The 26,228-nt window shown below is 67.0% G+C and overlaps 8 protein-coding genes across 8 annotated transcripts; 5 read left to right on the top strand and 3 right to left on the bottom strand.

The window, feature by feature from the left end:
• Nucleotides 1-60: 60 nt before the first annotated feature.
• FA09DRAFT_301512 (ARM repeat-containing protein) lies at nt 61-3,756 on the top strand (the record flags this gene model as incomplete). The annotated part of the gene is made up of 13 exons (XM_025740370.1): nt 61-621; nt 734-952; nt 1,012-1,711; nt 1,765-1,942; nt 1,998-2,233; nt 2,282-2,565; nt 2,618-2,688; nt 2,728-2,947; nt 2,999-3,186; nt 3,244-3,335; nt 3,392-3,421; nt 3,476-3,621; nt 3,676-3,756. The coding sequence occupies 13 exons, from the start codon at nt 61-63 to the stop codon at nt 3,754-3,756; spliced, it is 3,006 nt and encodes a 1,001-aa protein (XP_025595754.1).
• A 763-nt stretch (nt 3,757-4,519) lies between these two features.
• FA09DRAFT_332115 (hypothetical protein) lies at nt 4,520-5,650 on the bottom strand. The gene has a single exon (XM_025743320.1). It carries the CDS (start codon nt 5,613-5,615, stop codon nt 4,794-4,796), a length of 822 nt encoding a protein of 273 aa, XP_025595753.1. The 5' UTR covers nt 5,616-5,650; the 3' UTR covers nt 4,520-4,793.
• Nucleotides 5,651-6,611: 961 nt separating this feature from the next.
• FA09DRAFT_352794 (hypothetical protein) lies at nt 6,612-11,831 on the top strand (the record flags this gene model as incomplete). Its single annotated transcript, XM_025744833.1, has 3 exons — nt 6,612-6,879; nt 6,935-7,529; nt 7,583-11,831. The coding sequence occupies 3 exons, from the start codon at nt 6,612-6,614 to the stop codon at nt 11,466-11,468; spliced, it is 4,749 nt and encodes a 1,582-aa protein (XP_025595752.1). The 3' UTR covers nt 11,469-11,831.
• Nucleotides 11,832-11,887: 56 nt separating this feature from the next.
• Nucleotides 11,888-12,765, bottom strand: FA09DRAFT_341117 (hypothetical protein; the record flags this gene model as incomplete). Its single annotated transcript, XM_025744403.1, has 5 exons — nt 11,888-11,911; nt 11,968-11,989; nt 12,051-12,250; nt 12,305-12,643; nt 12,694-12,765. 5 exons carry the CDS (start codon nt 12,763-12,765, stop codon nt 11,888-11,890), a joined length of 657 nt encoding a protein of 218 aa, XP_025595751.1.
• Nucleotides 12,766-13,255: 490 nt separating this feature from the next.
• On the top strand, nt 13,256-13,997 carry FA09DRAFT_332112 (hypothetical protein). Its single transcript, XM_025743319.1, has 2 exons — nt 13,256-13,604; nt 13,797-13,997. Exons 1-2 carry the CDS (start codon nt 13,304-13,306, stop codon nt 13,946-13,948), a joined length of 453 nt encoding a protein of 150 aa, XP_025595750.1. The 5' UTR covers nt 13,256-13,303; the 3' UTR covers nt 13,949-13,997.
• Nucleotides 13,998-14,001: 4 nt separating this feature from the next.
• Nucleotides 14,002-19,152, bottom strand: FA09DRAFT_332110 (hypothetical protein). The gene is made up of 9 exons (XM_025743318.1): nt 17,676-19,152; nt 16,665-17,615; nt 16,208-16,608; nt 15,657-16,149; nt 14,663-15,604; nt 14,569-14,610; nt 14,453-14,514; nt 14,359-14,395; nt 14,002-14,297 (listed from the first exon to the last, which is right to left on the bottom strand). Exons 1-9 carry the CDS (start codon nt 18,864-18,866, stop codon nt 14,178-14,180), a joined length of 4,239 nt encoding a protein of 1,412 aa, XP_025595749.1. The 5' UTR covers nt 18,867-19,152; the 3' UTR covers nt 14,002-14,177.
• Nucleotides 19,153-20,345: 1,193 nt separating this feature from the next.
• Nucleotides 20,346-23,268, top strand: FA09DRAFT_341114 (putative tubulin beta chain; the record flags this gene model as incomplete). The annotated part of the gene is made up of 18 exons (XM_025744402.1): nt 20,346-20,362; nt 20,646-20,730; nt 20,848-20,873; nt 20,937-20,996; nt 21,055-21,338; nt 21,404-21,418; nt 21,742-21,779; nt 21,832-21,863; nt 21,921-21,988; nt 22,047-22,162; nt 22,227-22,407; nt 22,463-22,503; nt 22,563-22,643; nt 22,701-22,774; nt 22,838-22,850; nt 22,913-22,982; nt 23,043-23,113; nt 23,176-23,268. The coding sequence occupies 18 exons, from the start codon at nt 20,346-20,348 to the stop codon at nt 23,266-23,268; spliced, it is 1,365 nt and encodes a 454-aa protein (XP_025595748.1).
• Nucleotides 23,269-23,611: 343 nt separating this feature from the next.
• FA09DRAFT_332108 (hypothetical protein) lies at nt 23,612-26,204 on the top strand. The gene is made up of 6 exons (XM_025743317.1): nt 23,612-24,018; nt 24,119-24,776; nt 24,836-25,417; nt 25,470-25,640; nt 25,695-25,802; nt 25,858-26,204. The coding sequence occupies exons 1-6, from the start codon at nt 23,628-23,630 to the stop codon at nt 26,141-26,143; spliced, it is 2,196 nt and encodes a 731-aa protein (XP_025595747.1). The 5' UTR covers nt 23,612-23,627; the 3' UTR covers nt 26,144-26,204.
• Nucleotides 26,205-26,228: the final 24 nt, after the last annotated feature.

The raw sequence follows: 26,228 nt of genomic DNA, 5'->3' as shown, positions 1-26,228 counted from the left end.
CGCCACGACCTCTCCCTCTCCTACGCGCCTCTGCGTTCAGTCACCCTGCTGCACATCATCATGGAGCAGGAGCTCGCCCACGTCTTCGCGGCCACGCTCTCGGCGGACGCAGCCTCGCGCGGCGAGGCCGAGGCGCACCTTGCCGCCCTGCACGCGACGCCCGCCTGCGGCCACGCACTCAGCAGCTTGCTCCTCAGCGCCGCGTACCCGCTGCACCTGCGCCAGGCAGCGGCGCTCTCGCTGCGCAAGTGGATCAACGAGCGCTGGTCGCCGTACCACCAGACGTTCGTCGGCCTGCCGCCCAGCAATGCGCCGCTCGACGCTGCCGCCAAGCCGCCGGTGCGCGCACAGCTGCTGCAGGCCCTCACGCTGCCCGAGCGAGCTCTGCGGCTGGCGGCTGCCTATGCACTCAGCTCTGCCTCGGCGCCGGACTGGCCAGACGACTTTCCTGAGCTGCTGCCGTCGATCAGGCAGCTCCTGGAGCAGGGCGGCTCTGATGCCACGCACGGCGCCATGTGCTTCCTGGCGGACTTCGTCGGCGGCGAGCTGGACGAGACACAGATCATGGGCGCTAGTCGCGAGCTGCTGCCGAGTCTGGAAAAGGTGCTGGCAGACACAGCGGTGAGTGTGCTGCGCATAGGCAGGCACTGTCGTCAGCGGAGGGAGCACGAGCTCCTGGCTTCCTCCGGCAAGCCTTACTACGTAGCAGAAGGCTCACGCTAGCTCACTCCAGCGCTATCCGCCTGCTGTGCGCGCCCGAGCGCTGACCGTCTTCCGACATATGCTCGAGACGTTGTTCATGGTGCGGGAGTCATACCCAGAGGCTGCCAAGCAGGCGACGGCGGACACGCTGCCGCAGTGGCTCGATGCGCTGGAGCGGATAGTGTCGCAGCCGCTGCAGAGCAACGAGGCCTTCTGGGAGGATCTGGGCCTGCGGAGCGAGGCATGGAAGGTGCGTGTACGTGCTGAGGCTGCACGACACCGGTTGACTCATGGACAAGGCTGCGACAGACCCTCAAAATGGCGAACCACTTCAGGTCGCACTTCAAGCCGCACGTCAGCACGCTCGTCCGGGCTGCACTCTCGGACTTGACGGCGCTGCGCCAGGCCTTCAGTGTTCTCTACGTTGCATCAGCGGATGACGGACCTGCCGTTCCCGACGCGCCAGACGGCGATCGTGACGTGTGGACGACGGTGCCCCGCCTCGCCTCGACAGTGCTCGACTTCATCTCGACTGTTCTGCGGTCACCGCAGGCGCGCGAGGCGCTGCTCGCACGTGCTGCTGCGGCCTCCGATCAGGCGCCCTTGACCTCGCTCCTCGACTCGCTGCGCGTCTTTGCGCGCATGACGCGGGATGACGAGGAGGAGTGGATGGCAGACGCTGGCGCCTTTGTCGATGCAGCGGACGACGACGAAGGCGTGGGCTTCACTCTGCGCGGCGTCGCGGCTGACGTGCTCAACGAGCTGCTCGAGACATTCTCCGAGCCGGTGTTGAACGGGCTCGGACAAGTCGCAGCCAAGGCGAGCAGCGATGCGGCTGCCCTGCGGTCAGCGGGCAACAGCGATGCCTGGAAGGAGGAAGAGGCTGCGCTCGCTCTGTTGGGTGGAGTGTCCGAGGCCGTGCAGGAACAGCTCGCCATGCAGACGTCCGCCACCTTCGACCTGGGCGGCGTATTTGCCCAGCTCGTGGCGCCGCACATGGCCTCGAACTGTGAGTCCCTCGTCAGACGCTGTAGTGTCGACGCTCACTTGAGTCACACACAGCCGAGCCATTCCTTCTCGGACGGTGCTTCGTATTCGCTTCGCAGTACGCCGCGGCTCTACCGCCGCAGCTGGCGCACCAGATGCTCACTTCGGCAGTGCTTGCAATCGAGGACGAGTCGCACTCTGGCTCCGAGGGCGATGTGGTCATCAAGCTCTCGGCCGTGCGATGCGTCAAGAAGTGAGGAGTTCCTGCTCAGCCACTGCGTTCGCTACGCGCTGACGCCAGTGCCCAGCTTCTACCGGCACATCGACGCTGCGCAGGTTCCCGCGACTGCAGCTCGCATCATCGCACGCCTGGGACCACTGCTCGCCGTCGCAAGTGCATCGACGCTCATGCTTATCGTGGAGACGCTACAGCTCGTGGCGAATGAGAGCCAGGCAGCAGGCCCTGATACGGTCCCCGCCGGCGTCTTCGCCGAGATCATCGCAGCGACACTGCAAGCCTGGAGCAGAGAGCCGAACAGTACGTGTCGCACCGATTCTGAGCTGCCTTGTCTCTGACGCGAGTCGCTCGCAGACCACATGCTGCTAATGGTCGTCGATGATCTGCTCGAGGCGCTTGCTGGCAGCAAGTCGGCAGCTCATGCCGCAGCCGTGGCACATCGCGGCCTCAGCACCCTGATCGAGGTCTTGTCGCGCGATGACGTGGACGACACGCTTGCCTCGGGCGCTGTTGACCTGGTGGCCGCGCTGCTGCGTGGTTCCTCCGCTGAGACCCTTGCTGCCGTCGATGCGACAAGCCTGACGATGGGCGCGCTCGTTACGCTAGTCATGAAGAGCGACGACCGTAGCATGCTGCAGGTGAGCTATCCGGCGCGCTGCACAAGACATCCTGCTGAGCACTGTCACGCAGAGCGGCGTGGCCTGCTTGACCTCGCTCGTTCGGAAAGCGCCAGAGCAGACTTTGCAATGGTGCGTCGCTCAGTCGGCACCGTGCTTTCATCGCTGATCGTCTGCTCGTAGGACGGCTGCCGACGGCACGCCCGCGATGTCGTGCCTTCTGGCGATCACTGGACGTCTGCTCGACCCAACAGACGAGCTGGAGAGCGGCGGCTTCGCGGTAGGCGACCTCTTGATAGCGCTCCTGCGCAAGGGTCCGCATGCGATTCAGTCCGTGCTGCCTGATCTGCTGCGCGCGCTGCTCAATCGCCTTGCTACCGTCAAGACATCGACGTTCGCCCAGGTGAGCGTTGAGCAGCCTGGCGCGCACCACAGTGCTCTGACGCCCTTCCAGTCTCTCATTCTGCCGTTCGCGTACCTGATGCTCGAGCAGTCGACCGTCGTGATCGAGCTGCTGGAGGGCCTGCAGGTCACATTGCCCGCCTCCGAGGGGGTCCAGACTGCGTCTGGGCTGGAGGTCCTGGCCCGCAAGTGGGTAGAGACTGCCGAGACGATCTCAGGCTTCTGGGCAGAGCGCGTGAGGTGAGTCAGGCCTGCGCTTCCACGTGCTCGTGCAGCTCACTGATGTTGCTCTGACAGCACCGTTGCTCTCTCGCATCTGCTCGAAGCCGCTCGGCCTTCTCTTGACAACGTGATGGTGCAAGGCGACATGCTGCCCGACGACGTCAACGGTGCGCGACACCCGCCGCCCGGTCCGAGTGTCCTTCGCTGATGTTGTCGCTTGCAGTGATTCGCACGCGCTCGCGAGCCAAGACCAGTGAGTCGCTCCGACGCGCCAGCACGCACTCGACGTCGTCTGACACATCGACAGTCCCGCACCGCTACACGCAGGTGCCTCTGCCGGCGAAGATCCTCAAGCTTCTGGTCAATAGCTGGCAGACTGCGCGGCGTGGGCCGCCGGGACCAAGTGCTGACGAGCTGGCGGACGGCGCAAGAACCCCGGATACCGATGACGATGTGCGTGCAACTAGAACCTCACGCTGCGCCCAGCTGACGCCTCCCATGCATCAGGACGGCGAGTGGGATGACGAGGAAGGCCAAGATGGCCCCAAGGGTGGGGATGACTTCTTGTCCGGTGCGTCTCGAGGCTAGGTCTGCAGTTTCGCAGCGCTCACACTCCTTCGCAGACCTTCTGGGTCCGGGCGGCTTGGGCATGGGCGGCCTGACGGACGGCCTCGACGACCTCGCCGCCGCGGAGGACGCCGACCTGGCCAACGATGAGGTGTACAACATGGACGAGAAGGTGAGCAGCGAAGATGCGTTTCTCGCCGCTGTGCTCCATCTGACCGTTCCCCGCTCCAGGCGTACCTCACACGTGTGCTCAAGGCGCAAAGCCAACGGCCAGACGCTGCCAGCCGCCTGGCTCCGTACCTCAGCGCCGGCGAGCAGGACATTCTGCGCTCAGCGCTGGCGGCTTGAGCACCGTCTAGACAGCTGCTTGCATAATCTATAGCGCATTCAGCTCCGATGCCGAGGCGATTGACTCTGCACGCTGAGCAGCGGTACCGGATGCATCTCGGAGGGCTTCTGGCGTGGCTCGGCGCCGGAATCGGGCGCATTGGCAGCGGCCAACGGCTTCGGAGCGGCCGAGCGCGCGCGGGCTGCCGGCCGCTTGCGGTGACAAAGTCAGCTGGGCTGATGCTCTCGGGCCTGGTGTCTGTGGTGGACTGATGGACCTCTTTGCTAGCAGACGGACTGCGCAACGTATTCGGAGGCTAGATGAGAAAGCGCCATCACGTCAGCGCTGGCCCTGTTGGGCGATGAACGAAAGCTGCAGACACAGCGCGCCCCGCGCAGAACAGAGACTCGTGGCAGAGCATCTGCAGCTCGTTGCGATGATGCACACTGTTCCAGGTAGCTGACATAATTACTCGGATTTTGAGCCCAAAATGGGAGCCTCTCTTCCCCTCATGCGGCAATAAGACAAGCATTTCTGAGAGCTGAGGTCTCCTGCGCGACGCGGCGCGCATCAACAAGGACGTGACGAGCGCTGCACCCTGCGCTTGGAGCGGAGGCAACGGCTGCTTGCAGGCCACCTAGGCTGCCGAGTATTGGCCGTAGCAGAGGGCCAGACGGAGCTGCTGCCCGTCGTCATCCGGGCTCCGACGGGCGAGGACACGCCTCGGCGACTATGCTGGACGAGGCGGGTGGCAGCGTCTCATGCGTGCCGTCAACGACGCGGAGGCGGTGGCCTGGGCAGCACCCGTTGAGCAACCTTCGCGCAACGCCGCCACATCGTACGTGCTGCGTGCGATGAAGCCAGCTTCTCCCATCGAGCTTGATGCTGTGCTGCGTCCGACAAGAGCCAGCGCCGCCCTTCGAAGATCGACGGGCGCAGCTAGCGCGCGCCAGCCTCTGGCTAGTACCTGTTCGCTCGTCAACGCCCAGGAGAGCACACTTCTCACGTCGAGCTGGTGTAGCATGCACTCCGCGCTGACAAGGCGAAGCTTCACGGAGGGCTTGCGACAAAGCGGGTGCGAGACGACTGGCTGGCCGTCAGCCGAGCTCAGGCCTCCACCGCCCATGGCATGGCACTCTGCGCATGGCACGCCGGCGACCTGCGCGGCGCAGAGCAGGACGGAAGCTGACGACGGCTCGGCGGCCTCCAGGAACGCTGATCGCTGCTGCAGCCGCCTTCGCGGCGCGATGGCGTTCGACAGCTCGCATGTCGAGGCGGCGTCGGCGCAAGAGTGATGCTCTCGGGAGCGGAGCTTGAGCCCCTGTGCGCCTTTCGGTTTGGCCCTCGGCTGTCGCGCGCGGGCACGGGAGGACAAGGCACGCAGCGCAGGAGCGCTGTGGCGGCACGGGTGCAGGCGCGGCCGCGGCGGGAGAGGCTGCGCTGCGGCGCTCCCTCCGGCGGGATTCCTCTGCGTGCGCCTCGCTGCGACCTGAGGCATCCATCGCAGCATCCGCACTCCTATAGCGCGTAGCGACAGCCGCAGCTGCAGCATCGGCAGACGACTGCTGGAACCTGCGTCCGCTGACAGCCCGAGCAGAGAGGAGGAGCGCCGCTCACGACAGCAGCGCGCCGCAGTTTGTGCGCTGCACGCCGGCGGCGCGATGTCCAGCGGTGCTGCAGCACGCACGCACGGGGCGGCCTGCCGCTGGGCCGGCACTCGCCCGCCTGCCTGCTGCCGTTGGCGAGCCGCGGCGGCTTCGACGGAGAAGGCCTGCAGGGCGAGTGCCTCGGGCCGAAATTTCTCGGCTCAGGCGTGGCGCCGCAGGCCCGCCGCGACCCCTGCGCGGCGCGCCGCCTGCGCGCCGGCGCCTGCACCGCCCGCGCCGCACGCTCTACACCTTGTCAGTCTTGGCCGTGTGCCTGCGAGCCCCTCTTGGCCTGCGCCCGCTGCTGATGCCGATGCCGTGCCGTGCCGCGCCAGGCCGCCGCCGCGGCAGGCGCGCCGTCTGCGCCTCGCGCGGCGGTAACACGCGCGCGGCAGCAGCGGCGCCGCGCGCGCCTCTCAGCGCCCTTCCCTTCCGCTTGCCTTGCGTCCTAGCAGACCCTCTCTCGTCCTCACCCATCCGCCTCTCCCTCGCCGGTGCTGCCTCGCACCTCGACGTCTCCTCAGGCCGCGCTCTCTCTTCGCTCTCAGCCCGCTCCCTGCTGGCTACTCGAGCAAGCGCCAGGCCCGCCTCTGCCGCGCGCCCGCTCCTTCTCCGCCCCGCTCGCATCCGCCTCCTCGCGAGCCACCTGCGCCGCGAGCGCTCGACGCTCTTTCTCTCGCTCTCCTTGCTCAGCGCTTTCACAGAGCCTGTCGCTCACGCTCTCGTGCTCGCACCGGCATACCCTCCTGTCTTTCGCGCGTCGCTAGCCCGTGTCGCCTCAGCAGTGTTGTTGGACACCGCCGCGCCACCGCACACCCTCTCCTCCCAGCTCCCTCCGCCCCGTACTCCTGCCCTGACCTAGCGAGCCTGTGCATCTCGCACGCTCGTGCTCCGCCGGCGCCATGTCCGACTTTCCGCTCTCGTTCCTGTACGGCCTGCCGCCGCCGGAACGCGGCGTCTCGCTCGGTGACCACATCGCGCGGCACGTCACTGACAATGGCCGCATCCGCACGCTGCTCGATGTCATCTGCAACACGCCCGCGCCGGCGCTGTGGAGCCCGGATCTGAATCGGCAGCCGCTGCTGCACCGCGACATCAAGCGCTTCATCGCCGGCTTCTCGCTGCCGTACTCGCGCCAGCCGCTGGGCCCCAATGATCGCGTCATGATGGGTGAGTCGCGCCGGCCGCGGTGCGTTACGAGCGTTCCGCTCATTATGTCCCTCAGCTCTGCCGACCGGCGCCGAGAACGCGCTGGCGCTCATGTCCGTTGCTGCGTACCACACGTGCGCACCGATTAACGCCAGCTGCACGGCGGGCGAGCTCCGCGACGACGCGGTGCGGCTGCGCGCCAAGGCCATTGTCACGACGCGCGATGCCGCCGACCGTCTCGAGGTGCAGGCGCTGTACGAGGAGGAGGGCATGGAGGTCATCTTTGTGGAGAACCGCGGCGTCGGCCCGGCGGGCCTGTTCGACATGTCGACGCTCGCGCGCGAGGCGAGCATGTCGCGCGCCGGGCGCCAGCCGTCGCAGCTCCACGGCCTCGAGCACCAGAGTCTCGTGCTGCACACCAGTGGCACCAGCGGCAAGAAGAAGGTCGTGCCGTACTCGCTTCGGCATCTCATCGTGGGCACCTGCTGTGTCGTGCAGAGCTGGGACCTGCGCCCCGAGAGCGTCAACATGAACATGATGCCGCTCTTCCACGTCGGCGGCATTGTGCGCAACCTCTGGTCGCCGCTCTTCTCGGGCGGCAGCGCCATCATGTGCGCCGGCTTCGACGCGAACATGTGGTGGACGCTTGCCAAGCAGCTTGGCGCCACCTGGTGAGTTCCGCGGTGCAGTGTCGGCCACGTACAGCGCTGACTTTCCTTCGCAGGTACTACTCCGCGCCGACGATGCACCACGCCATCCTCGCGTCGCGTCCGGAGGGCGTTCAGCCGTCGCGCGACCTGAAGATCCGCATGATCGCGAACGCCGCCGGTGGCCTGCTGCCGTCGCTCGCCATCCAGCTCAAGGAGACGTTTGGCGGCGCCGCCGTGCTGCCATCGTACGGCATGACTGAGTGCATGCCGATCGCCTCGCCGCCGGTCGACTACCAGCTCGACCGGCCTGGCTGCTCCGGTGTCGCGTGCGGCCCGGGTCTCTCCATTCGCGATCCGTTCGACCGTGAGCGCGAGCTGCCCGTGGGACAGACTGGCGCCGTGTCTGTGCGCGGCCTGCCGACGTTCTCGGGCTACGAGACGTCGCCGGACCCGTTCGACGCGCTCGACACGTCGGCATTCTCCAGCGAGGGCTGGTTCGACTCAGGCGACATGGGCCACAAGGATGCCGACGGCTACCTGTACATCACGGGTCGCTCGAAGGAGATCATCAACAAGGGCGGCGAGGTTGTCTCGCCGTTCGAGGTAGAGGAGGCGATCACGCAGGCGTGCAAGGACCGCGTCAAGCAGACGCTCGCCTTCTCGATCGAGCACACGGTGCTGCAGGAGACGATCGGCGTCGTGATCGTGCCCGTGCCGAACCAGCCGCGCATCGGTCTCGCCGAGCTACAGAACCTGCTGCGCTCGCATCTGCACCCGTCCAAGTGGCCGTTTGCAGCCGTGTACATGGATGACCTGCCCAAGAACCAGGCCGGCAAGCCGCTGCGCATCAAGCTCGGCTCGCGTCTGGGCATTGGACCGCTGTCGGACGATGTGCCGCCGCTGCAGCGCCACTTCGAGGCGCGCGCGCCCGGCAAGGAGGTGCCGCTTTCCGAGCCCATCCCGTGCAACCTCGTCACCGTCGATGTGCGCGCCGTCGAGCGGGCGTGCTACCGCATCCCTGGCATCATCGAGGCGGCCGTGCGGCAACGCAAGGACGGCGCCCCCGAGGCGTTCATCCAGGTGGAGGAGAACGCAGAGTACGACGCCGCCGACATCGACCGCGCCCTGGCGCAGGTGCTGCACGGCTACGTGGTGCCCAACCCGCTGCACGTCTTCAGGCAGCCGCTGGCCAAGGTCAACGGCCGCATCGACTTCAAGACGATGGAGGAGGAGGTGCGCGCACAGAACGCCTCGGCCATGTCGCGCACGGCACTGGTGGTGCGCGACATCATTGCGCGTCTGCTCGACACCGAGAGCGGCACCATCACTGCCGAGTCCGACTTCTTCCTGCTCGGCGGCAACAGTCTGCTGCTGGGTCGCCTTGTGGCTCTCGTGCGCAAGGAGACTGGCGCGACGCTCGAGGTGTCGACGCTGTTCAACAACTCCACCGTCGAGGGCATCGCGATGCTCATCGAGGACGAGCAGGGCATCGTGGATGACGAGTTCGACTACGCCGACAACTACGACGACGAGAAGGGCGGCGCGGGCGGCGGCGCCTTTGCCAGCGCGCACCGCTACGACGACGACGCGGCGGGCGACCTCGACCCGGCCATTGCCGCGCACGGCTACCGGCCGCGCAGCCAGACGCATCCCTGGGTCGTGTTCGTGCAGCTCATTCCCATCCTCTTCTTCTACCCGCTCAAGGCGGCGTGGACGTGGACGGTCATCCTGCACGGTCTCGCCTTCTCTGCCTACTACATCCGCGACGACTTCTGGGAGCGCGTGGGTGTGCTGCTGGCGTCGATCGTTGTCGCGCGCTTCACGTCGCGCATCATCTGCCCCGTCACGGCCATCGCCTTCAAGTGGCTCGTCATCGGCCGCTACCGCCCCGGCAAGTACCCGATGTGGTGCAACTACCACCTCCGCTGGTGGCTCGTCAACCAGTCGCTCAAGACGGCCGGCAAGGGTCTCTTCTCGCTCACGCCCGGGCTCGAGCAGACGTACTTCCGCCTGCTCGGCATGTCCATCGGCAACGACGTCAAGATCGACCGCTGGGCCAAGATTGCCGAGCACGACCTGATCACGATCCACGACGGCGCGCGCATCGACAAGTCGCTCCTCCGCGGCTTCTGTGTCGAGCGCGACGGCTACTTCCGCCTTGAGCCTATCATCATCGGCCGCGACTGCGTCGTCAACACGTTCACGCAGATCTCGCCTGGCGCGCGCCTTGCCGACGGCACGGTGTGGGGCCCGCAGTCGTCGTCGCACGAGGAGCCGTCGTCGGACGCCTACGCGGCGTACAACCGCAACGCCGCACCGACGCCGCACCCGGCGCTGATCTGGTTCGTCGGCACGCCGCTCATCCTGCTCATCCGGGTCATCTGCTACGTGCCGTGGTTCGCCGCCCTCTTCATGCTCCTGTCGCAGCCGTTCGAGTTCAACCACCGCGACAGCGTCAAGAGCGTCATTGCCTGGTTCGCCTACCCGCCGCGTATCGGCTGGCACTACGTGGCGCGCATCATGCGCAACATCATGCCGCCGCTCATCAACCTCGTCATCGGCATCATCCTCAAGCGCTGCCTCGGCCTCAACCGCGAGGGCTCGGTGCGCAACGCCACGCAGCTTGCGCTCTTCCGCCGCTGGATCAACGGCCAGCTGCTCAGCCAGCCGAACATCCGTCGCGCCATGTCGATCCTGGGCACGCACTACGAGATGACGTCGGTGATCTACCGTGCCATGGGCGCCAAGGTCGGCAAGCGCGTGTACTGGCCCGGCAGCGGCGTGTACTGCCCGGACCCGGAGCTGCTCGAGATCGGCGACGACGTCGTGTTCGGCTCGCGCTCTGAGCTCTTCACGTCGGACTCGATCGGCTGGGCGCGCGTGCGTGTCGGCCGCGGTGCGATGATTGCGGACCGTGTCGTGCTCCTTCCCGGCACGACGATCGGCAAGCAGTGTGTCATGGGCTCGGGCGCGCTCGCAGTGCGCAACGGCCTCTACGAGGAGAACACCGTGTGGATGGGCAGCAAGAACGGCTCGGCCGTCAGCTTCGGTCGCGCGGCCAAGGAGAAGAGCGAGATCTCCGTCGGCGACGATGACGAGACGATCACGCCGTTCGGCCGCGCCTTCTACAAGCGCAAGGCCTCGTTCTTCGTCTTCCCGTACCTCATGCTCGTTGCCATCAACCTGCTCATGGCCGTCTTCTCGTCGGGCTACTGGGCCAGTGCCGCCGTCGTCACCGTCGTCTCGCTCAACGTCTCGCGCGCGCACTTCGAGTACACGGACGCGGCGCTCTTCAGCGACCACTGGTACCGCCCGGGCCTGATCTACGCTTTCATCGCCATCTGCTTCGTCGTCGTGCTCAACGTGCAGATGCTTCTGGCCTTCGCCTGGGTCATCCTCACCAAGTGGGCCATCATCGGCCGCCGTCGCGAGGGCCGCTACGACTGGGACAAGAGCAGCTACTGCCAGCGCTGGCAGCTGCACCTCACGCTGCAGCGCCTCCTCGGCAAGGGCTTCGGCGGCCATATCCTGGGCAACCTCTCCGGCACCGTCTTCGTCGTATGGTACCTGCGCGCTCTCGGTGCGACGATTGGGCGCAACTGCGCCATCTGGGCGGGCGGCAAGCCGAGCCTGCAGCTCACCGAGCCCGAGCTCGTCACGATGGGCGACAACGTGTCGCTCGACGACTGCTCGGTGGTGGCGCACATCAACTCGCGTGGCCGCTTCAGCCTCAACCGGCTGCGCATCGGCGACGGCTGCGCCATGCGCACGGGCTCGCGCCTGCTCTCCGGCGCCTCGATGGAGCCGCGCTCCATGCTCCTCGAGCACACGCTCGTGGCCAGTGGCGAGATCGCAGAGGCTGGCGCCGTGTACGCCGGCTGGCCTGCGCGCCAGCTGCGCACGCGGCGGCCACGCGCCCAGGGCGCGCCCAACGGCTACGCCAGCTCCGCAGGACACTAGACTTCGCCGCACACGCCACGACGGCCCGCTTGCTGGCCTTTACGCCTCACGACCATCTCCCACATCGTCACCTCGCACTCTCACTCATCTCGCCCACACAAAACGCACGCTCTCGCGCCGGCCGCCGGCACCTGCGTTCTCCACGGCCGGCTCGTTCATCATACTCCCATCCAGCGCCCGAACCAGCACCGTCCTCCTCGCTCTACGCCCCCTCTGCATGTCCTCCTCTTCCGCCTTCTCGCCGCTCCGCGCAGGCTAATCACCCTCACTGCCGCGAGCCTCACGTTCCCCCATCGTGCCTCTGCGCGCCTCGTCAGTACGAACAATTTGACTCATGCTAAGTTATCGTGATGCAGCGGCCTCTCGGTGGCAAAGTCATGGAGCGTCATGATTAGGAGTGGCGGTGGTGGTACATTGCATTAGAGGTCCTTGCCGACAGTGTACTGCAGCGTCTCGAGTCAGGACGTGGCAGCTCAACGCTGCACGGGACCGGACTCACCTTGCTGAGATCTGTGTCTGGCCTGCGCAGGAGGAAGTGCCAGGTCAGCGCAGGCGAAGCAGACAGCGACGCAGAACACGCACTCGAGCTGGCCGTTCTTCTCGTTGCGTCGCGCGCCGAAGAACGTGTAGCTGAGCACGACGTCGCGCACGTCACGCGCGCTGGGGTCGTCGAGCACGTCGGCGTCGATGAAGAAGAAGACGGGCAGATCCACCTCCTCGCCGGCCAGCAGGCGCTGCTCCTCGAAGCAGAAGCACTCGACCTTCGCGAAGTACGGCGCGATCTACCAGAGCCCTGTTAGCGCCAGCCACAGCAGAAGCGTGAAGCACAGACGTACCTTGTCCGGCGCAACGTTGTACGTGGCAATGCCTGTGATGTCCACCGGGCCTGTGTTCTTGGCCTTGTAGAACGCCAGCGCCGTCTCGCCCGGCAGCACGTACACCTCGTTCTGCGCCGGCTCAAAGCCCCACGGCAGGGCGTCCGAGGCGTCGGCGTTGAACGTCACACGAATACGCCGCGTCTCGGCACCGGTCCGTGGGTCGAGCCAGCGCGGGATGAGGTGCTCGGCAGAGAAGCGCCCCGTGCCCACCATCGGGGTGCCGCTGAAGCCAGTCGAGGCGCAGAACGCGCGGTACAGCGGCACGGCGGCATAGGTCACGCCAATGCCGAAGATGAACTGGGCGAGAGTCAGCGCAGTGCGACAAGCCATATTTGCGAGCTGCTCACAGTGGCAGCAGTGTATAGGAGCAGCGACTGATTCCGCCTTTTATACGCCTCTTTCCTCGCGGCGTCGGCCATGGCAGCGCGCGATGGCTGGCCGGCCTGCGCCGAGGGGCCAGACGAGCTCCTCGCGCCCGGTTCTGGGCCGAGTGGCGGCTCTGCTGGTGTTGCGTAGCAGCGCACCAAGAGCCGTGGCAACGGGACCGGCGGCGGTCGCAGAGATGACGCCGCATGGCCGCGCGAAGAAGCGAGGTGGCTGGCCCTGCGGAGCGCGAGGCGCTGCGAGGCGCACGACGGGACGGCTAGCCGTCTCGAGACTACCGGTAGCAGCGAAGACCCTGCAGCTGAACGGAGGAAAGGCGCAGCCATGGCAACAGATGGAGCACAAGGTTGCAGGTCGGGTAGAGGTGAGGAAGTGAGGGTCTGAGTCAGACAGCGAGGCCAAGGAGCCTCGGGCCGGCGGCCAGCTTCCGGCGCGTCTCGGCCGAGGCGCCCGACGCCTGCCAGAGCGAGTGAGAAGCAGCGCGGCCACCGCACACGCCGCAACCGCGGCACCTTCCTGACCTCATCCTCCCGCCGTCCGACTTCCACAGCGAACCACCACGACTCGCACAAGATGCGCTCTGTCCTGCGCTCTGCCCTGCGGGCCGCCATCGCGCCGCGCTTGACCGTCTCGATCTCCTTCATGCTGCCGCGCGCCCTCGCCGCGCTCTCTCTGCCCGAGGCCTCGGCCTCGGCGCCGGCCAAGCTCGCCTGGCTTCCGACGCAGGCTGGCCCGTCATCAGCGGCTGCCGCTGAGCCCGCGAACGACGAGGTCTTTGGCTGGGATGGCATGCTGAACGCCGTGCCCAAGAGCAAGGTCAGCCACAGCCGGAAAGCGATGAGATCGGCCAACAAGGGCCTCAAGGACCGCGTCGGTGAGTTACGGGACCTGCAAGCAGCGCTGGAGATGCGAGAGGATGTCTCGAAGTCAGCACAAGCTTCGACGTGCAGGAGGAGTCTGCTGTGGCGCATGCGTCGAGCACTGTTCTTTGCTGCTGGGCATAGCGGGCTCCGAGCGCGGCAGGATCCTTCGCACGGCCAGTGACTGACCGCTCGACTCCTTGCAGACCTGGTCCACTGCCAGGCCTGCGGCACGCCGAAGCTCGCACATCACATCTGCGGCGCATGCTACGGTTCCGTCGCGCGCTCGCAGAAGGCGGCGCGGCGAGCGGCAGATCTGGAGAGCGCCAGGGCCGACGCCACACCACCGCAGCCATGACGCACGCAATGCACCGGGCTTTGACGCAGCAGCGCAGCACAGACGCAGGCGTGTTTGAGTGATACAGATGGTGACGCGCGGGCGGTGGGTAATGTTGAGGTCGTGTAGCGTGTGTATGAGGGATGATACATGTGTGGGAGCGGATCGGATCGGGCGACGGGACAGTGGAGGCGGTCGCGAAAGGGTGGCGCTTGTGTGGTGCACCGGCGAGGAGAGCCGCGCGCTGCGCCTACTTGACGAAGTCGGTCTCCTCGAGCAGGCGCTGCAGGTCGGACTTGCCCTTGGCGCCGCGGCCGCTCTCGCCGACGGACTTCTCGGCCAGCTCGAGCTTGTGGCGCTGCAGAGCGAGCTGCAAGGCGGTCGCGAGTCAGCACGACAGGCTATGCTGCGCACGCAGGCGAGTCACTCACCATGCGCTCCTCGATCGAGCTGGTCATGACGAGTTTGCTGGTGGGCCCATGCATGTCAGCTGCTGTCGCCGGCGCTGCTGCAGGCGCGACTCACGTGGTGATGACAGGCATCTGCTGGCCCAGGCGGTGAATGCGGTCCAGCGCCTGGTTCTCGATCTGCGAGGGAATGTGTGAGAAGGCTTCGCTTGACCGCGGCATGGCGCTACTCACCGACGGGTTCCAGGCCGGCTCGATGAGATAGGCACGGCAGGCCTGCAGAGCGGAGTCAGCTACGGCACACGTGGGATGTCACGCGAGCACGCACCTCGGTCAGGTTCAGGCCAGTGCCGCCGACCTTGATGGAGACGAGCAGCACCTCGGTGCCCGGGTCGTTCTTGAACTGCTCGATGTTGCTTGCGCGCAGGTCGCGCTTCATGCGGCCGTCGAGCATGACGGACTTGATGCCGGCGCGCTCGAGTGCGGTCTGCACGCGGTCCAGCATCTTGGTCCATTGGCTGAAGACGACGGACTTGACGGGCAAAATGTTGTCCGGGCCGCCGTCCTTGGTCGGAGGGTGCTGCGCAATGACTACCGGCTCGTCGCCCTTGGAGATGGCCATGTGCTGCAGCAGCGGCGCGTCGCGGTCGAAGAGCATCGAGTGCGCATTGCACTGCGAGAAGGGCGTGATGTCGGCGAGCAGGGCGCGCATCTTCGAGCTGAGATCGGTGCGCTTCGAGATGGGCGTGTCCGCGTCGGCGCCGAAAGTGACCTTCTTGCGCGGCGGAGCGTCGCTCTCCGCGTCGCTGTCGTTGGCCCCTTCGCCGGCGCCGTCACGCGACTCGATGTCCGACGGCTGCAGCTGGACCGTCTCGACGAGCAGGCCGAGCACGATGTCGCATGCGGGGCACGCTGCGCGGTCGTCGGCCTTGCAGTCGGGCCACTTGGCCGGCATGCGGCTGCGGAAGCACGGCGTGCAAAACATGTGCTGGCACTTGGTGACGACGGGGCGCATCTTGCCGTCGCCAGCCGCGGGACCGCCCGCGGCGGCTTCCTCGTCGTTGCGCGTCAGGTCCACGCCGCATAGGCCGCACTCTGCCTGGTCTTCGCCGGCGAACAGCGCAAAGAGCGCGATCGCGCGCTGACGGGTGAGTCCGTCCGTCACGATCGCCTGCACCGCGTCGTTGTCTCCGCCATTCTTCTTCCGCTTCAGGTCCTTGCTGTCGTCGACTAGCGCCTCGTGGTCGCAGACCATGCGCAAGTTTGAGATCTGCGCGACGGGCGGTCAGCAGTGCTCACCATAATGCGCACGCAGCACTCACCTCGTGCAGGATGGTGGCGTAGTTAAGCTTGAGCGTGTCGGACGCCTTGAGCAGCTCGAACTCCTCCTTGAAGGATTGGTGCATCTGCGCATACACGGCGCGCTCGCGCGGGTCAAAGTCGAGCATGAGCGTGCGGCCGTACTTGGGCGGCAGGTTGAGCAGGCGCTGCCCGTCCTTGCGCTTGCCGTCCTTGCTGCGGCGCAGCGTGAGGAACTTCATGATCGTCTGGATGCGGCGCAGCGACGTGCCGTCGACGGGCGCGCTGGCCTTCTCCTTGGCCGACGTCGCACGCAGGCCGCCACCCTTGTCGCGCGAGCCGCAGAACTCGTTCCACGTCGCCCGATCGTTGAACGGTTCGAGGCGCAGGAACTTGATGAGAGCGTACAGGTCGTCGAGACGGTTCTGCACCGGCGTGCCCGTCAGGCACAGGCGGCGCTGGCCGGACAGGTTGCACGTCGCCTTGGACTGCCACGTGCGAGTCTCCTTGATCGTGCTGCGGGCGAGTGAAAGCGTGAGTGGGGCATCGGACACGCGCGACGCGAAAGACTCACTGCGCCTCGTCGAGCACGATGCGGAACCACTCAATGCGCTGCAGAGGGTTCTTCGACTCGCCGGCCTCCGCCCTGCGGCGCTTCGTCGCCTGTTTGCGCGCGGCAGCCGCCTTCTGCGCATTCGCAGCCTTCGCCGCCGCTGACAGGATCGGCTGCCCGAACTCGTCGAGCGGCACGATGTCAGGGTCGCTGTCCTCGGCGTCCGGCGCGTCCTCATCCTCCTCGCCATCGGCGACCCAGGTCTTCTGGTTGGAGAACTCGTTCGCCAGCGTTGCGTACGTGGTGAGGACGATGTCGTGATTGGCGATCCAGAGCGGGTCGGAGCTGCGGTTCGCGCCGTGATAGATGAGGACGTGACGATCACGCCAGCGCGGATCCGTGTGCTCCTTGATCTGCTCTTCCTGTAGATGCACAGTGTCAGCAGCTGTAGAGCATTTCATCGCTCTGCGGCACTTACCCAGCTCGACACCAGCGTCAGCGGCAGGACGATGAGTGTCGCTCGGCTGCGCGTGCGCAGGTTCTTGCGGCGCACGCGCTCCGCCTCGTCTCTCTTCGCCTGCACCTTGCCGCCGCCCTGGCTCTTCTTGATCATGCGCCCGAGCGGGGCGCCGGGCACGTTGCCGGTGAAGGCCTCCTCGTGCTCGTTCTCCTTGGCCTTCGAGTCGGCGGCGCTGGCAGGGTCGGCGGGTGTTGGCTTCGTCTTGCCGAATTTGCGTGCATCAAGATACGTATGGGCGATGAGCGCGATGGTGGTGATCGTCTTGCCCAGGCCCATGTCGTCGGCGAGAATCGCGCCACGGCAGACCTCCGGGCGGCGCAGCGACTCGCTGTTCGTCACCACGTTGAGGTAGGCGCGCGGCGTGCCGTCGCGCTTGCGCACTGCCTTCCAGAGCGAGACTGTCTCCTCCTCCTGGGGCGCGCGGCCCTTGCCCTTGGCGTCACCGTTCTCGCTTCCCGCCTCCTGCGCCTCACCAGCCGGCGGAAGGTCGAAGGAGCGGTCCTGCTCGCGGTCGAGCAGGAAGGAGAGCGCCTGCTTCTGATGAGGGAAGAGCTTCGTGATGATGACGGCGTGCGGCTCGACCTCTGGCAGATCGTCGCCGCTGCGCAGGCTGTCGTACACCGAGTCGACCTGCTTCTTGCGCTCCTCCTCCGTCTGCTCCTTGGTCTGCAGCACGTGGCCGCCGTAGCCGCCGGTGAAGATGCTCGGGCCCTGGCGGAAGTCGCCTGCGCCGTGCACCTCGGGGAGCGCGCTGCGGCTGTAGACTAGGCGCGGCGCCTGCGGGTAGTCCAGCGGCTCGTAGCAGACTGGCTTGTCGATCTGCACGCCCTCGCTGAGCAGCACGTTCGTGACGCGGCCGACCTGGGCAGAGGTGGTGAAGATGAGGATCTCGATGGGGTACGTGAACATCTGTGAGGACGGCGGGTGAGCCGTGAGACCAAGTTGCTAGCGCTGCTCAAGTGAGCTCACCGATCCACGCTTCGAAGACGCCATCTTGCAGCGAGCTTCGCAGCGGATCAGACCCGAGGTGAGGAGCGGCAGTAGCGCCTTCTTGTGCTTCTCAGAGAGGGCGCCGAACGGCGCCAGCATGACTGCCGATACCTTCGGCGGCTCCATGGGCAGTCCCCGGGCGCGCGCGTGCGCCGCGGCTGCCTGAGCCGCGACCAGGGGCGGCTGCACCGTGCTCACGTTGAGCTCGATGTGGTCGGAGCTGCCGCGCGGGCCAACAGGACCGTCGTTCTTCGAGTGGATCGACAGCAGGATAGGGCGATAGCCCGGCTGCGACCAGAAGCTCGAGATGCGAGGCCAGTTGCGCTTCTCGTAGGCCGGATCCTGAGGCACGTCCTCCGGCCGGCCGGTGCCTTCGTACATCAGGCTGCGAGGCAAGCCGTGCAAGCACAGCACAACGCCATTCACAGCGCCCAGGCAGACGGGCGCATTGGTGCGCTGCTCGTCGACCTGCACGTCCGTGTTGCGCTTCGTGGCAGTGACTTGGATGTCCTCGTCATCGCTGAGCGTCAGATCGATCGCGGCACCCGTACCCTTCCGAGCACTGCGTCCGCCGTTCTCCGTCTTGACAGGCAGACGCAACGCAGGCTCGCCGTTGTGGGAGCTGGAGGCGCGCGGCGGAACGAAGCTGCCAGACGAGTCGAGGAACTGAGTGGGCGCTCGAGCGCCACTGCCGCCGACCATCAGCGACGGCGCTGCCGCTGCCGAGACGCCAACGGCGGACCGGCCATCGCCGCTGCCGTTCGTGCGCGCTCGCTTCGACGGCTGCTCGACATCGTCGCCACTGTCGCGAGAGCGCACGGAAGCGTGGCTCGGAGCGGCGCTTGCCCTCGAGCCGCTCGGCGCCTCCTCGGGCGGCATTGTGGAGGGCGCGGCCCGCTGGGCGAGGCGAGCACGGCGCTCGGCCATACGAGCTTCTTTCTCGGCGCTGAGCGCAGGCTTGGCCGGCTCAAGCACGGGCTGCGGCACGAGCGGCTGCGGCTCGAAGGGCTGCTTGAGCAGCTCAGCCGCATCGTCGACCTCCTCGAGCACGCCAGAGAGCGTTCCCTGAGGCTGCTCAGCGGCGCTGCTCGAGCTGGCCTCGGCAGCGGCAGCAGCAGGCGCCTCCGCGACGGCAGAGCCGCCTGCTTCGATGTGCGGGCTGGAGCTCATGGCGCTGCAGCCCAGACGGCCCGCTGGCGAGTTGTGCGAGGCGCGAGCGGTGGGCGCCACAGGTGGAGCAGCCGCGTGCTCGAGCGCAGCAACGCTTCGGGTGCGAGCGGCGAGGCGAGCGTCGGAGGTGCAACGGAGGGAGCCAGACTTGGATGGGAGAGACGGACGGCGGGAGTGGTGGTGGGTGAGAGGCAGCCTTTGCTGCTGCTGCTGCTCCGCTGCACCTCGAGCGGCTCATCAACGGAGAGGGCACGGCGCTCCCACGGCGCTCGCTGCCGCGGCGTGCCTGCCGCCAGCTTCGCGCCTCGCGACGCGCCCCGAGGCTGATGGGGGCTCGAGCGGCGCACTTTGCCTCTCCTCCGCTCCTCGCCGCCGCCGCCGTGCTGAAGGCAGACCAGAGCAGCCTCACAGGCTGCAGTGATCGAGCTCGGTCCGTTGCCATGCTCCGCCTCTGAGCTGTCGCCTCCTGCGCGGTTGTTCGCTGGTCCCGATGCTGAGATCAAGGGTCCGAGATCCGCTGACTAAGACGCCATGCAGGGTGCAGCTCGCTCCACAGCAGCGCGAGGCGCCTGCTGGGAGCAGCACCAGCTCGTTGTCCCTCTGCACCTGCGAGGCATAGCTGCTCACTCCTCCACTCCAGACGCAATTGCAAATCAGAACGCAGCTCGATACTAGACTCAGCGCCCCGCAGCCGTCTTTCGTACCGCTGGCCGTGCCCTGGCGCCAGCCGTCGTTCGACGCCAGCGTTCGGCGAGCCAGGGGCCCTGCCGACACACTCTTGTGGGCAGACGGCAGTCTGCTCTCAAGCCTTGCTGCCGGAAGCTCGTGATGCGTTTCTCTGATGATGAGCAGCGAGCGCTCGGGAAGCAGGCTGCCGGCCGGATCCGCGACAGCTTCGGGCCAGCAGCGAGCCTTCTTGGTGGCCAGCTTGTAACATTCATCCCTCCGCGGACACAAGCAATGATGCATGATGAAGTAGGCGTGTCCTGGAGCCAGAAAGCTCGCCGCTGCTCTCTGCTCCAGTAGAGTCGAGCGGAGCAGCGCTCTCAGCCAGCCCACCGCGTCCGCTGGTGATGGTCCCGGCGCCGGCATGCTGGAGGCGCAACGCGACGCGTCGCAGCCCCACCAACTCGTCGACCCTCTCTCAGCGTGCGCCCGCTCCGAGCTTGGAGCACCTCGTCGTTTTGCAAGCGCATCTGTCATCATGCTCTGCGGTAGCCAGGAGTGCCTTGCTGCTCCACTTATGCGCATGGCCGCCGGCGTGCTGGGGTGTTGACAGGCCGCGCCGCCGTTCCGCGAGATATACACGCACGCGTTCGGGCGCAGGGGCGGCGGGCGGCTGAGCGCGCGACTGGGCTGTCAAGCGGCGCGGCAGCGGGCCTTGCGCCACCGCCGTGCAGCAGCAGCGGCGGCGCTCTTCGCGGCAGCGTGAGCAACACCACCTCACCCCCTCCCTCCCCTACCCGCTCCTCTTCCAACATGCGTGAACTCATCACGTAAGTCGCACAGGCGCTTGTGCGACGCGCTGCAGAGTTGCGGCGCAGGCTGGCGCCTGTGGGCATCCTGCTCGCTGCCACCAGCCTCCCGCGCGATCCTGCTGCAACGCTCCGACGCAGCACGAGCCACCTCGGGCAGGCCCGACGCGTCCAGTCGGCGCTTCTTCCTGCTCGCGACGTGCTGGCCACAGCGCCGCCGTCGGCACGCAGCGGCACGACGCCGCCCGCGCTCCATTTGCAGCGCTCTCTGGCGCAGTGCTCACGCTGCTTCTATTCCGCTCAGGCTCTGCGCGGGCCAAGCCGGCAACCAGATCGGCTCGGCCTTCTGGCAGACCTGCCTTGCCGAGCACGGCCTCAACGATGACGGCGTGAGTGGCAGCTGATGCGGCGCAGAGACGAGGCGCGATTGTCTGCGGCCCCTCAATAGACCAGTCGTCTGCGGGCGGACGTCCGACTTGAGTCTCACACTGTCTCTCGCGGCGCAGACCTACGTTGGCGACAACTCGAACCAGTGAGTCTGCCGGCTGCACCTTGCGCCTCGCTGCCGTATGGCTCTAGCTGACACTCGGCGCAGGCTCGAGAAGATCGGCGTATTCTTCCAGCCCTCTGGCCAGGAGGGCAAGTACGTCCCTCGGTGAGTTGCTGCGCGCAAGGAGCAGACGCAGAGCTGGGCCTCTGACGCGTGCGCGCAGCTCGATCCAGGTCGACCTCGAGCCCGGAACGCTCGACCATGTGCGGTCCGGCCCGATGGGCAAGCTCTTCCGGCCCGACACGTTCGTCGGCGGCCAGTCGGGCGCCGGCAACAACTTTGCCAAGGGTTTCTACACCGAGGGCGCCGAGCTGGTGGAGAACGTGATGGACGTGGTGCGCAAGGAGGCCGAGCGCGCCGACGGGCTGCAGGGCTTCCAGCTCATCCACTCGCTCGGTGGAGGCACTGGCTCGGGCCTCGGCACAAATCTGCTGACGAAGCTGAGAGGTGAGAGCGCATTGCGGTGCGCTGTGCAAGCCTAGTGACGCTGACGGCTTCTTGCGCTCCGCCAGAGGAGTTCCCTGACCGTGAGTAGACGCAGTGCGGGAGACTAGGCGCGCGTAAGCGGCGAAAGGAGAGAATGGGAGTAGTGCTGGCCGTCGTAGGGCACAGACAGGCTGTGGGCCGTAGCGGGAGGCGAAGCTGTGCAGAGCAGGATCGCAGAAGATGGCCCGTCTGCACTCGGACTGCGAGGTTCCGAGGACCCGAGCGCGTGGAGCCAATTGCACGAGCGCGGAGGAGACTGCCTGCCCCATGGCGCATCGTCAAGGGGCGCTGCGTTTGGCCGGAAGGCTTCTCGCTGCCGACACAAAGCCCTGGCCCTTGCGTCCGTGCTGACGTTCTAGCACAGGCATGCTGGCCACCTGGTCGATCCTGCCATCACCGAAGGTGCGTCCGTCGCGAGCTGCACTGCCCTACAGCGCTCACACGCTCCTCACAGGTGTCCGACACTGTCGTCGAGCCGTACAACACGTGCGCACGCCCGCTTGCGCGAGTCTGGCGACTATCCCGCTGACGCACGAGCCACAGCACGCTTGCCATGCACCAGCTGGTCGAGAACGCCGACCTGTCGTTCTGCCTGGACAACGAGGCGCTGTGTGCGTTTGCAGTGGTGTGTTCTGCTGCTGCTCGCGCGCTGACAGCTGCGGCCCACAGACGACATCTGCCAGCGGACGCTGAAGACCAAGGACCCGAACTACAGCGACCTGAACCAGATCATCTCGTACGCCATGAGCGGCTGCTCCACGACGCTGCGCTTCCCGGGCCAGCTGGTGCGTCGGCGGAGCCGCGGTGCACAAGCTCTGCCCAGAGGCTGATCCGCCTTGCCTGCGCCAGAACTCGGACCTGCGGAAGCTCGGCGTGAACATGGTCCCGTTCCCGCGCCTGCACTTCTTCAGCTGCGGTTTCGCACCGCTGGTCGCGCCGGGCGGCCGTGCCTACCAGCAGGTCAGCGTGCCGGAGCTCGTGCAGCAGATGTTCGACCCCAAGAACATCATGGCTGCCATCGACCCGCGTCGTGAGTGCTCGCGGCGGAGGTCTGCGCTGGCTCGTGCTGAACGAGCGTGCATCAGTCGGCAAGTACCTCACGGTCTCCGCCATCTTCCGCGGCAAGGTGAGACTTGGCGGCGACAGCAGCCTCTAGCGCAGCGTGCTGACCCGCGCCCTCTCCAGGTCTCGAGCCGGGACGCCGAGCGGGAGCTGCAGGCTGTGCAGACGAAGAACGCGTCGCAGTTCGTCGAGTGGATCCCGCAAGTGCGTGTGCGCGCTCGTGCGAGCCCGCTACCTCTGCTGACGTGCCTTCTCGCTCAGTGTGTGTCTACGTCCCTCTGCGACGTGGCGCCGCCGGGCCTGCGCATGTCGGCCACCTTCATCGGCAACACGACGTGAGTGCGGCCGTCTTGCCCGCCCCGTGTCCGCTGCTGATGCGATGTCTGCTCTCTGCATAGGTCGATCCAGGAGGTGAGTCTGCTCGCGGTACATCGCACTCGGCTCAGCACGCTCACCACCCTTCCCGCCTGCAGCTCTTCAAGCGCACACACGATGCCTTCGCGCTCATGTTCCGCCGCAAGGCCTTCTTGCACTGGTACACGGGTACGTTTGCCAACTGACCTGCGTCCGAGTTGCCGCATGCTCATCTGGCCTGTGTCACAGGCGAGGGTATGGACGAGATGGAGTTCACGGAGGCGGAGTCCAACCTCATGGACCTCATCAGCGAGTACCAGGTGCGTCGCCCAGCAGACCTTCGGCGCGAGCGGGCTCGTGCTGATCTCGCACTGTGCTGCAGCAATACGAGGCGGCGAGTGCCGACGACGAGGAGCTGGGCGAGTACGCCGAGGAGGGCGAGCTCCCGGCCGAGGAGCCGGAGGAGGAGTACTGAGCAGCGTGCCGTGTGCTGTGCGGGCCCGCGCCGCCGGCAACGCCGCTGCACGGTCCCATTTTCCCATCTCGAAAGCGCAGCCCGGCGCACGCCGATGCTGGCGCTGGCCGCGGCAGGCTGGCTGCTTGCTTGCTGTCCCCTGCGCTGTCAATTGCACTCCTACCCCATGCGTGCGAGTGACTTGTGAGGAGGCGAGACAGCTGGCCTCGCGCATGCGCTGCCGGCGGGAGACGAGACGCGCCGCGCGAGAACAACACCGGGCGCGGCGCGGCGCGCGCCGCTCGTCCAACAGCTGCCTGGCGCGTCACCGCACCTGCAGCGCTTCGCTCTTCTCCACCTGCCACCTGCGGCGACACCTCATGTCCGGCCCTCCCTCCTCCAGTCGGCCGCGCGGCTCGTCGCGCGGTACTACGCCGAGCGCGCGTGCGGCCGCCGATGACACGGCCGCCACGCCCGGCTCGCCCAACACCCCGGCTGCACGCGGCGCCCCTCGGGGCGGCCGCTCGCTGTCCCAGCCGCCGACGACAAGCGTACTGCGCCGCTCGCTGCACGGCACAGAGGCACCAGCAACGCCGGCTCACCACGCGCGCATGGGCGCAGCCACTCCTGGCAGCGCATTCGGCGACATGAGCATCATGGCCAGCGCGCGCAGGACGGCACAGCGCAGGAAGAGCAGGGTCTGGACGGCGGGCGGATGGGGCGGTGGACGCGAGGAGAGCCCGATGGAACTGCTACGGCGGCTCGCTCGTGGTGAGTGTGTTGATCTGGGCATCGCAGGCAGCGGCACACGGGACGGCAGCCTGGCACACGCCCGCTCGCCGGCAGGAGGCTAACCACCGCCTTCCCTCAGCTCCCGGCTTCCGCCAGCCGGACACGCCGGATGTGCCCGCGGGGCAAGGCAGCAGCCGTGGCCAGGACTCGCTGCGCAGCTCGTTCGCCAGCACTTCAGATGCCAACACGTCTGCGCGCTTCTCCAGCGCTGGACCTGCCAGTGGGCCTGGCCGCTCTTCACTCCTCAGCGGACGTCGGTCCAACGGTAGCATGCTGCGTCCCGGCGAGAGCGTGCCGGGAGACATCACGCGCGACGGCGGAGCCTTCGGCAGCGCCGACGTGGGAGATGCCTCGACCAGCAGCGTTGCGCTCTCCAGCTCTGCACTGGGCATCGGACGTGATGCGCCGATGCCTGGAGGCCTCTTTGCCAACATCATTGCGCAGCGAGGTAGCACGCGTCACAGCGTCGGCGCGCAGTCTGGCCGCTCCTCGCTGCGCGGCGACTTCTCGATGGGCGACGTCAGCGGCCTGGGCGGTCGATGGGAGAAGAGTGCCCGCGAAGCCGAGCTGGAGCGCACGCTCGATCTCGGCCCTGAGAGCGTGCTCGAGGAGCTCGACGAGATGGCGCGCCGCAACCTCTTCGGCTCGAGCGGCCGCGTCAGCAGCGCCAGCGGAGCGCTTGACACGTCAGCAGACGAGGATGATGACATCGATGACGAGAGTCTGGGGCGCAGAGGGTGAGTCGAGCGGCCTGCATCAGCCGCGTGGCCGACCCGACTGAGTCTCCCCTCTGCAGGCGTGCGGCATCAGAGCCGTTCGGCGCGACGTCAGACATGTCCATCGATCCCTTCGGCGACTCGATCCCGAGCTTCATGGAGATCGTCGGCAGCGGGCCTGGACACGATCTGGACAGCCTCTCGTCGTCGTCGCAGGATGACATGGAGCTCGACGCCACGCGCGACATGACGGGCCGCATCGTGTCGACGCGCGGCGACGAGAGCTCCCGGCGCCTCTCCTCTGTGGGTGACAGCGAGGCAGACGAGGCTGCCGTCGAGGAGGGCCTGGAAGCGGCGAGTCCGTCGGAAGACGAGCGCATCGACCTCAGCGAGGTCCAGCCCGACTCGCGCGACTTGAGTATGGGCGGCGGGAGCCTGGGTGCCGGCGAGCAACCGAGCTTCGGCGAGGCTAGCGCCAGCATGCGCTCTGCGGATAGATCCGTCGATCAGCCAGAGCCGGACGTCGCGGCTGAGGACGACGAGGAGGAGGAGGGGGAGTCTGACGAGGAAGTCGATCCGGACGCTACGCTTGGGCCAGCGGAGCGTGAAGCGGCGCAGATGGCGCTGCTGAAGCGTCGCGTTGCCAAGCGACGCAAGAGCCGGTGCGTCGGAGCGCCACGTCGAGATCCCGCACGGTGCTGACTCCATCTCCAGTGTGTCTGCCTTCACCGGCGAGCAGGTTCCGCCGTTGCCGGTCAGCTTGATCAGCAATCTATTCGGCTCTTTCGCTTCGCCTGCCGCTGGCGCTGGCGCGTCAAGCGGCCTCGCTGGCGGTAGCAAGAAGATCAAGGTGGAGAAGGCGGCACTCGATGCGGTCGACGATGCGTGAGTGGCGCCGCACTTCTGCGCTTGCCCTGTGCTGAACCCGTCCTGCCGCAGCTCGCACGATTTCTTTGCCTCCTTTGCTCAAGAGCTGCAGGCGCAGGCCGTGCGCTCTGGCCGCAACTCGTCCATCAACGAGGGCGACGTGGTGGCCGTGCTCAAGGCGTGAGTCGTGTCTGCTGCTGCTTCCCGAAAATCCGCTCGCTGACCTCCTGCTCAGACAAGGACACGTCACCGCGCGCTCGTCAGTATCTTCGCTCGCTCGCCGCCTCCTGCCAAAGGAGCTCAGCGACCTCATCACGCCCTCGCTCGCACTCGGCGGCTCCGCCAAGGGCAAGGGCGGCGCGCGCAAGCTTGCGGCCGCCTCGCGCGACGCCGACTCGAGCATGGACTCGAGCGTCGGCGAGACGTCGGCAAGCACTGCCGCGTCCACGCCCGCGCGGCCCGTCAAGCGCAAGGCCGGAGCTTCGGCCGCCGCAGGCGCCGGCAAGCAGCGCCGCGTGTAGCACGCCCATCAATACCCGTCCTCTTCCTGCGTCACCTTCTGGCCACATCAATGTATCACCATCGTGAGACCTGCGGTTCGCTCAG

The sequence above is a fragment of the Tilletiopsis washingtonensis genome (assembly GCF_003144115.1).
Source record: "Tilletiopsis washingtonensis strain MCA 4186 unplaced genomic scaffold FA09scaffold_22, whole genome shotgun sequence".
Taxonomy (NCBI): domain Eukaryota; kingdom Fungi; phylum Basidiomycota; class Exobasidiomycetes; order Entylomatales; genus Tilletiopsis; species Tilletiopsis washingtonensis.
Note: the sequence above shows the minus strand (reverse complement) of the source record. Positions and strands in the feature narration are given on the sequence as shown.

What these genes read in the sequence shown, in the direction of transcription:
- FA09DRAFT_332115 (XM_025743320.1), bottom strand. Translation starts at nt 5,615, where the DNA reads ATGCTGCAGCTGCGGCTGTCGCTACGCGCTATAGGAGTGCGGATGCTG.
- FA09DRAFT_332112 (XM_025743319.1), top strand. Translation starts at nt 13,304, where the DNA reads ATGCGCTCTGTCCTGCGCTCTGCCCTGCGGGCCGCCATCGCGCCGCGC. An exon ending in GGGCCTCAAGGACCGCGTCG is followed by an intron (nt 13,605 to 13,796) that starts GTGAGTTACGGG and finishes GACTCCTTGCAG; the next exon opens with ACCTGGTCCACTGCCAGGCC.
- FA09DRAFT_332110 (XM_025743318.1), bottom strand. Translation starts at nt 18,866, where the DNA reads ATGAGCTCCAGCCCGCACATCGAAGCAGGCGGCTCTGCCGTCGCGGAG. An exon ending in CGTCTTCGAAGCGTGGATCG is followed by an intron (nt 17,616 to 17,675) that starts GTGAGCTCACTT and finishes CCGTCCTCACAG; the next exon opens with ATGTTCACGTACCCCATCGA. An exon ending in GCTCGATCGAGGAGCGCATG is followed by an intron (nt 14,298 to 14,358) that starts GTGAGTGACTCG and finishes ACCGCCTTGCAG; the next exon opens with CTCGCTCTGCAGCGCCACAA.
- FA09DRAFT_332108 (XM_025743317.1), top strand. Translation starts at nt 23,628, where the DNA reads ATGTCCGGCCCTCCCTCCTCCAGTCGGCCGCGCGGCTCGTCGCGCGGT. An exon ending in GAGAGTCTGGGGCGCAGAGG is followed by an intron (nt 24,777 to 24,835) that starts GTGAGTCGAGCG and finishes TCCCCTCTGCAG; the next exon opens with GCGTGCGGCATCAGAGCCGT. An exon ending in GCCAAGCGACGCAAGAGCCG is followed by an intron (nt 25,418 to 25,469) that starts GTGCGTCGGAGC and finishes CTCCATCTCCAG; the next exon opens with TGTGTCTGCCTTCACCGGCG.